Genomic DNA, 9,597 nt, shown 5'->3' on the forward strand with positions numbered 1-9,597 from the left:
ATTGCTCTGTGGAGACAAGGATTCTGAAGCTCTGACATACTTTGGCCATGTTGCAAGGAAGGGCCAATTCTTTGAAAGGGACATCATGTTTGGGGGTAGAGGGGCAGAGCAAGAGAGGAAGACCCTGGATGATATGGATTGACTGGAGTAATGGGGTTAGATATGTCAGAGACAATAAAGCTGGCTCAAGATAGAGCAGGGTTCAGAGCTGTTGTACATAGAATCGCTATGAGTCGCAAATGACTTGATGACACATAACAACAACAACAGAACAATCATAGTTTTGAAAATTTTTGAAAATTCATTTTAAGTAGTTCACTAATAGGTGGCTTAGTAGTAAGAAGCTGTGCTGTAATCCCAAAGCGACACGGTTTGAATCCATCAGCTGCTCCACAGGAAAAGGATGGGCATACTTCTCCTTACTGCTTCTGAAAAACTGCTCGAGTGATCTGTGAGTCGCTTCTAACTCAACAGTACGCAACACCACCACCTATATTAGCATTTCAAATATATATATATGATTGCATATACTACTATGACCACGTGGATTTAGACCTAGAGCAGCTCAAATCACTCTGGTACATGTATCTAAAACCTCCTGTAACAGATTTTATAAGGTATTATTCCTACGGTCATTCCTGCTTCCCTCTTTGTTGTCCTACACCTCAATCTGCCCTTTAGCTTTAATGAACTATTAAGTAGCAAAGGAGCTTATCCTATTACTGAATACTTAATATTGAATTAAACAAGTGTTTGTGGGTGGAAAGGTAAGGCAATAAAATCTTTTTTCTTTGATAAGACATTGGAATGCCATTCTGCCATAATGTAATTAAGTGTTTTATACAGGAAATTGAGACTGTTTAACAGTAGGCAAGGATGTTATTAGAGCGGTCTCTGTGAAAACTTGATTACCTTTACGCTTTGACTAACAGTGTTTGTCTTGTTCACAGTAACTGTAGTACTGAATGGAAGTGGCTTGTAGACAGAGCAAGAGTTGGCAGCCGATGGACATGGCTTCAAGCCCAGATTTCAGAGCTAGAATACAAAATACAGCAACTAACAGATATTCACAAGCAGATCCGTGCCTCCAAGGTATTGTCTGGGTTTTTCTTCTTTTTGATTATTATTACTATTTTTGTTTCTCCTCATGTCTTCATACATAGTAACTGTTCAAAGACTTTTATAAAAAGGTAGCTGGTGTTTGTTTTTTCGTATTTTCCTGTAAGTTGATGCTGTCTTTGTAATGCCTTTGTTTTTACCTAGATCTTAGGCATTTTGAGTAAATCATAAGTTCTTTGTTGGACTTTAGTTAGTAAAAATTATTTTATTCTATTGGCATCTATTGTAAAAGATGTGAAAACTTCTGAGTGGTAGTGTTGTTATGTACTGTCAAGTCGACTACAACTCTTTTTTTAAAAAAATTTTTATCTTATTATTTTTGTGTGAGTGTACCGTCAAATCAGATCCAACTGGTACAGGAGGAGATTGTCCCTCCTTCCCCGGCAGAGCATCTGGTGGATTCGAACCGTGAGCCTCTGTGATTGTAGTTGCAGCTCCTTACCACTAGGCCACCAGAGCTCCCCTTGACTACAACTCTTAACAACCCAATGAACAACCGATCTGAACCTTGCCTATTCTGCGCCATCATAATTTGTGCAATCCTCACCGCTTGTTGTTGTAGTCACTGCATCATTTCATCCTGTTGAGGGTCTTCCTCTCTTCCTCTGACCCTCTCCCTTTCCCAGCATAGTCTTTTTTCAAAGACTGGCCCCACATGAGACATTATTTTGCCATCTTTGCTTTTAAAGACCACTCTGGCTGCACTCCCATGCATCCTGCTGTAATCTCACTAGGGCTTTCTGTTTGTTTGTTTGTTTGTAGTTTCACTATGAGTTGTAGTCAATAACAATATACTGAACACCGGGGCACAGCCAGGAAATTTCTCAAATGTTACATTTTCATTTGGAGCAAAGAAATTGCCTGTACAGTGGAAGTACCTATCAGTTCCTTCCTGATGGCTTTCTTTTTCCACAAGTCCCTGGGGCTACTTTTCTGATTCAACATTTTTTATATTTATTATTCCCGTCGATGTTTTTGTAGTTTTACTATGCAGGTGTATATCTCTGTCTATAAATAATACTTCATTTTCTCTACATTTAAATGATACCCCTTTACATTCTTTTATAATTTCCCCAAGTTGCTTATCATATTGTTTCATCTTATACTCCCTGTAAGTTATTGTACTGTGTGAGTGAAATCGATAATCTATGAACGTAATGGTCTTTTGATCTGTTATATTCTATATTAGTAGACACATGTGGTGTTCTAGTTTTACGCTAGGAAAAGTGTTATTCCAATGACCACGCATCTCCTGTGCACCTGTAGCAAATGTCTCTTAAATGTATATGTGAAAGTGGGATTGCTGAGTCCTAGACATGGCTTTCTCTAGCTTTTCTGAACTTGCTCATGTGATTGAGTATCAGCAGTTGCTTTGACTGAATGAGAGCTCCCATTTGTCTTTGTTCATGCTAACATTTTATTTATTTTGATTGCTTCATGTTTCCAGCTTAATGAGTGACATTTTATGTCACTACTGTTCTAATCTACTTATTCTTAATGTGGTAAGATTGGACCTCAGTAATTTTTTTTTTTTTTTTTTTGGACCTCAGTAATTTTGACACTCAGATTTTTCATTTTTGGTTTAAGAAATTCATCTGCTGTGTGTTCCTTTATTCTGTTTGGCTGTTTCTGTGTGTTTCTTTTCTTTTTTTTTTTATTTCAATGAACATCTACAGAGACCTTGGAATTCCATTCATTGTTTCTTTTTTAATTTTTCACTTTCATATTTTTTCTTATGTTTCCAAATATGTATGAGTCCATTACTATATGCCTTATATTCATCTTGATTATACTTCTTCGTAAGTCTTGCTTTCTAATATAATAATGACCCATATTGTTTTTCATAAATGTCTTTTTAAATTTTTTAAATTCATTTTAATGAACATTTACATAGACTTTGGATTTTCATTCATTCATTGTTGCATTTTTCTCCCTGCCCACCCCTCCCCCCAATAAATGTCTTTCTTATCAGCCATTCCATCCTAGAATAAACTTTGGTTTTATTGAAATTCCTGTCTGTCATTGTCTAGTGTTAGGCATTAATGCTGCCAATATAAGGGTATATGGTTTGAATCCACTATTTGTTTCTCAGGAGGAAAAGTCTGTGCACTTTACTGCCTCTGAAAACCCACTGACGGGTCATTTATGACTTGGTTTCAACTCCAGGGCTCTTAAAGTCAACAGCAATATCTCTGTGTTTGCTGGGTTGTTTATATTTAATTTTCTGCTTTTTGTGGAAGGGAGGGAGAGGTGAGTAATCTGTCCTTTCATTCTGGTAGCTTTTAAGATTTTTGTAGGTTTTTTTATGATATACAATTTTCTTAACTGATAATCTGATAGCTGATTTCTCTTTGGGTAATCAAAGTATGTCTTTTTAACTGTGTAGTTCAGTGAATCTTGGTAAGGTTATAGAGTTGTGTAATCATCATTACAAACATAGTTTCATCATTTTTAAAAGTGTACACTTGCCTCTTTTTTTCTTCCTCTAGGTTTAGCTTTGACAGCAACTGATTTATTCTATCATTATAATTTTGCCTTTTCTAGAATGTTTTACAAATCCAGTCATAAAGTCTATAGTCTTTTATATCCACCTTCTTTCACTTTGCATAATGTTCTTTAAGCTCACCCGTGTTGTTTGTTATCAGTGGTTTGTTCCTTGTTATTGCTGCATCTATTATAGTTTTTTAACCTATTCACCAGTTGATAGAAATTGAAATAGTTTCTACTTTTGTTAATTATAAATAACATACAATGTATATTCACATGTATTTTTACATTATGAATGTGAACATTTAATCTGAGGTTATATATCTTTATTTAATCTGAAGTTTTTTTCTTTGATTTTAGGAAATTTCCTATTACGGTCAACTGTTGCTACGCTGTCATTATTTTTCTGTTCTCTTTTTCTGAACTTCCTAATTTGTTGTTGTTGTTATGTGCCGTCGAGTCGTTTGCAACTCATAGCAACCCTATGTACAACAGCCCTAAACCATGCTCTATCCTGTGCCAATCTCATTGCCTCTGACACACCCATCCCGATTACCCCAGTCACTGAATCAATCCACCTTATAGAGGGTCTTCCCCTCCTGCGCTGTCCCTCTACTCTACCCAACATGATCTCCCTCTCTAAAGACCTGTCCCTCCTTACAACATGTCCAAAGTATGTCAGAAGAAGCCCCAGAATCCTTGCCTCCAAGGAACAGCCTGGTCTAATCCTCTCTATGATGAATCTGTTTGTTTTCTTGGCAGTCCATGGTCCATTCAATACTCTTCTCCAGCACCACAGCTCAAAGGCGTCAATTCTCCTTCTATCCTCTCTAGTCATTGTCCAACTCTCTGATGCATAACAAGTGATTGCAAAAACCATGGCCTGTATCAGGCGGACCTTAGTCTCCAGAGAGTCACCGTTGCTCTTGAGTACTTTAGAGAGGTCCCTAACCGCAGACTTTCCCATCGCAATACGTTTTCCTAATAGTTTTAAAAATATAAAGAAAGTTTTCCTGTCTCTTAACTGCTCCTTCATAATGTTTATCTCCATGCCTCTCTGAAGTACAGAGAATTCCTTATCTATCAATATCCTAAATCTACTGTTTTATATAGTTTATATTCTATACATTGGCTTTTACTTTGTGATCATATTTTTCATTGATAATATTGTAAAAGTATAAATGCAGAAGAAACTTAGTACCTTGCAAAAGTAGAAAACTGCTTCCAGACTCTATACCATAAGAAAAAGTGTTAAAAAAAAGCTTTGAGTGGTTAAAGCCAAGAGATTCTCAGAGTATTAGACTAAAGATATGATTGTTAGTAAAATCTTTGAACTGGATCAAATTAGTCTGCTTTAAGATTAGATTAAGGGTATTAATTTTCTATTAAATGCTAAAGTTTCGTGGACTTCTCAATAAAGCAGAGAAAGAGAAATAAGATTAGGGATTAGAAGGCAAAAAAATTCCACAACACTTTTGATAATGTCTCCAGGAACTGTTGGTACATTATCAGTATATGGAATTCCCTGAAGTCCAGTACATGGATGGAAAAGCCATTTGAGTTGAAAAATATGTTGTATTTCCAAATATACCATGAACCTGGTCTAAAAGAACCTTTTACTCAAAGATTTAAACTAACCCTTAGGATCCTCTTAACTGGAGACAAATTGAAAGGCTTGTGGTCCTCAAAGAAAGCACAAACATCTGCTAATAAGAAACCCTGGTGGCATAGTATACTTTGTGTTGAGCTGCTAACCTAATGTTTGTTCGAATCTTCTTGAGAACTGCTGTGAAAGAGAAAGATAGGCAATCTCTTGATAATATTCCAAATGGGCTACTAACCTAATGGTTATGTTAGAATCCACCTGGAAAGCTGCTCTGAAAGAGAAAGGCAGTCTCCGCCCATAAAGACTTGCCTCCTGGAAAGCTTTTGGATGGTTGGCAGCAGTGGGTTTTGCTTTTTGAGGGTTTCTTTTTGGGTGGGGTGCAGTATAATATTGCCAAGGTCATTAATGGGAAAGAAAGAAACTTCTGGAGGCTAATTAAGAAACCATAAAGAACATCAATAGAAAGTACTCCTTGGGGATCAAAAGTAGAAAAGTCCGTTTCACTTCCGACTCAAAAAAATCATGGAGTTTTAATCTACCAGCCACTGCTCCACCAGAGAAAGATAGGCAGATTCCTTCCGTGTAATTGACTGCCTTTGAAAACCCTCTGGTGGGCCACTGATGAGTTGGTTCTGAGTTGAGGGTAAATTACAACAACAGCAAATGAGCAAAGAACATACATCACACCTCAAAGTGCTGGTGGCCCAGTGGTGAGAAGCTGTTCTGCAATCCCAAAGGCATGTGGTTCAAATGCACCAACTACTCAGTGGGAGAAGGATGAGCAGTCTCCTCCAGTATGATTTATAGCCTCTGAAAACCTGGGGAAGGATTAGCCATGAGTCAGGCTGACTTGACGGCACACAACAGAAGTGCTCTTACAATGTCTACCCAGTGGAATTTCAGAAATAATAGATCCCTCTTGTTTTTTTATATTGTGTTCAGCTGGAATTTCACAGCAAATAATTGTGATCATGCAGGACCTGTATGTGAACCAAAAAGCAGTTGTTTTAACAGAATGAGGGGATACTCGATAGTTTAAAATCAAGAAGGATATGAGTTAGGGAGTATCATTTCACCATACCTATTCATTCTGTATGCTGAGCAAATAATCCAAGAAGCTAGCCTGTATGAAGAAGAATGCAGCATCAAGATTTGGAGAGACTCATCAATAACCTAACTTATGTAGCACATCAGCAGAGAACTGCCAGAAGTCGAGGCTGGGTTTAGAAGGGGTCGTGGTACTAGGGATATCGTAGCTGATGCTAGATGGATCTTAGTTGAAAGCAGAGAATACCAGAAGAATGTATATCTGTGTTTCATTGATTGTGCAGAGGTGCTTGACTGTGTGGATCATAACAAACTGTGGCTGACTCTGAGAAGAATGGGAATCCCAGAACATTTAATCCTGCTATTGCTAAACCTATACTTAGACCAAGAGGCAGTCGTCAGAACAGAGCAAGGAAACACTGCATGGTTCAGAATTGGGAAGGGTGTATGCCAGGGATGTGTCCTATCTTCATACCTTTTTAACCTGTATGCAGAGCAGATTATCCGAGAGGCTGGACTCTATGAGGAGAAGTGTGGCGTCAGGATTGGTGGAAGAACTATTAACATCTGTGTTATGTAGATGACACAAACCTGCTTGCTGAAACTGAAGAGGACCTGAAATGCTTGCTGCAGAGGGTCAAGGACTGCAACCTTCAGTATGGACTGAAGCTCAATGTCAGGAAGACAAAAGATTCCCACCACTGGACCAATTGGCAGCATCAGGATGGATGGCGAAGAGATTGAGATTATTCACAGCTTCAGTTTGCTTGGCTCCACGGTCAACACTCTTGGCACCAGCAGCCAGGAAATAAAAACAAAGAAACAAACAAAAAAACCCACAACGTATTGCAATGGGAAAGTCTGCTGTTAGGGACCTCTCTAAAGTACTCAAGAGCAATGGTGTGTCTCTGGAGACTAAGGTGTGTCTGATACAGGCCATGGTCTTTGCAATCACTTGTTATGCATCAGAGAGTTGGACAATGACTAGGGAGGATAGAAGGAGAATTGATGCCTTTGAGCTGTGGTGCTGGAGAAGAGTATTGAGGGTATCCATGGACTGCTAGGAAAACAAACAGATTCATTCTGGAAAGGGTTAAACCGGGCTACTCCTTGGAAGCAAGGATTCTGGGGCTTTGTCTGACGTATACTTTGGACATGTTGTAAGGAGGGACAGGTCCTTGGAGAGGGACATCATGCTTGGGAGGATAAAGGGACAGCGCAGGAGGGGAAGACCCTCTATGAGGTGGATTGATTCAGTGACTGGGTTAATCGGGATGGGTGTGTCAGAGGCAGTGCCATTGACACAGGCTAGAGCAGGGTTTAGGGCTGTTTGTACATAGGGTCGCTATGAGTCGCAAACGACTCGATGGCACATAACACAACAACATGCAGGTGACACAACCTTCCTTATTCAAAGTGAAGAGGACTTGAAATACTAGGGGAAGAAGATCAAAGACCGTAGCTTTCAGTATGGTTTACACCTCAACATAAAGAAAACACAAATTTTAACAATTGGACCATTAAGCAGCAGCATAATAAATGGAGAAAAGATTGCAGTTGTCAATTATTTCATTATTGAATCTCCAATAAACAATCATTAAAATAGCAATCAGGAATTCAGAAGGCATGTTGCACCGGGAAAATTGGCTGTCAAGGAACTCCTTTAAGTGCTACGGAGCAAGGCTATCAATTGGAACATTAAAGTGTAACTGATTGAAGCCATGGAATTTTCATTTGCTTCCCGTGCATCTGAAAGTTGAGTAGTGAACAAAGAGGACCCCCCCCACCCCCACCCCCACACAGTTCCCCCACACACACTCACACTCAATGCCTCTTAATTGTGGTGTTGACAAAGATTATTGAATATCCCATAGACTGCCAAAATAACAAACAAATCTGTCTTGGTGGAAAGTGCAACCACTGTGATCCTTAAAGGCAAGAATGGTAAAACTTTATCTCACACACTGTGGACTTCTTGTTGTCGGGAAGGGCAGTCCTTGGAAAAAGACATCAAGGTGGGACAGGTCAGCCGAGGAAAAAGACCCTCAACAGATGGATTGACACAGTGATTTAACAGTCAGCTTGGGCTTGAAGGAAATTGTGAGGATAGTGTAGATAGGACAAGGTTCAGATTTGCTGTTCATAGTTGACTCACAGCTGTAACAACCAGAAGTTTGTATCTCAGTCAAGGAACACCTGGTGAATAACTCCAGTAAATGTGTCAAAAAGTTTTAAAGCTATAAGATGTTACTTACCCTTTATTTACAACTTTTCAGGTGTTTTAAATGTTGCCTACATTTTCAGAGAAAACACTGATGTTACAGTTGCATCTCTTCCTTTTTCTTACATCCTCTGTGTAAACACATTACAACTGTCCCCATTTCTCTATGTCCCTGCTCCAGCTTTCTTTTAACCACTGCTGATTTCAGACATGCTTATTTTCTCAGAAGAAAGGCTATATGCCCTTTTTCAAATGTTTTCTCATAGTTTTTATACCAAGGCTTTCCACAGTTTTAGTTGTATACTTTGTATACTTTGCATGTTTTAGATTTTTCTGCTTAGTCTTTTACTTGAAATTAGCTTTGATCACTTTGTGTGAATAATAAAGATGTTGTTGAGGCACTTGTTTATTTTTCTTCACGATGCTCTCTCTACGAAGACTCTCAAGAGGGAGACTCTAGTGTTATTATCAGCAGTAGTTGTCTCCTCTGAAGCATTTGCTTTCATCTTATGCCAGAGTTTTTTTTCTTGTCTCAGTTAAGCCACAATTCATTTTTTCTGCATGCTTGTCCATATACGTTTGGTGCCATGTTTTAACTACCAGTAGATGATTCTTTTTCTGATTATTAAGCAAAGAAACAAACTCTCTTTGCAATGTCTCCAAATGATTTACTCTTTTCTCTCTGCTCTTGGCTATGGCAAATCTTCACAGAGGATTCTTCCCACAATGGAACCGCTTTATCCAGGGTAACACTTTAAGGGAGGAAAATTGCTTATAAAACTGACTGTGAATATCTCTCTGGTTGATTTTTTTAAATTTTCTTTTAACTTTTTTTGTGTGTGTTTATCGTCAGATCGGATATGACTGGTACAGGAGGAGATTGCCCCTCCTTCTCCAGCAGAACATCTGGTGGATTTGAACCACGTACCTCTGGGATTGCAGTGTAGCTTCTTACCACTAGGCCACCAGAGCTCCTTTTCTGGTTGATTTTTTTCTTTTAACATATTGGTGTGCATACAAAATTCATACACACTGTGTTTCATTCATGTGCATTGTGTTTCATTCACATTGAGTTTCCTATGATCATTCCCATACATAGTGTTTTATAAATATAATC

General features: G+C 38.5%; 1 protein-coding gene across 1 annotated transcript in view; it reads left to right on the forward strand.

Annotated features, from left to right (window-relative positions):
- KANSL1L (KAT8 regulatory NSL complex subunit 1-like) overlaps window positions 1–9,597 on the forward strand; it is an 89,411-nt gene that overhangs the window by 23,913 nt on the left and 55,901 nt on the right. Inside the window, exon 2 of the mRNA XM_006891933.1 lies at window positions 951–1,092. Coding sequence (XP_006891995.1) covers window positions 951–1,092 — 142 coding nt within the window. The remainder of the gene's footprint in view (window positions 1–950; window positions 1,093–9,597) is intronic.

The sequence above is a fragment of the Elephantulus edwardii genome, unplaced genomic scaffold, assembly GCF_000299155.1.
Source record: "Elephantulus edwardii isolate Elephantulus edwardi_28Jun2011 unplaced genomic scaffold, EleEdw1.0 scaffold00106, whole genome shotgun sequence".
NCBI classification, from domain to species: domain Eukaryota; kingdom Metazoa; phylum Chordata; class Mammalia; order Macroscelidea; family Macroscelididae; genus Elephantulus; species Elephantulus edwardii.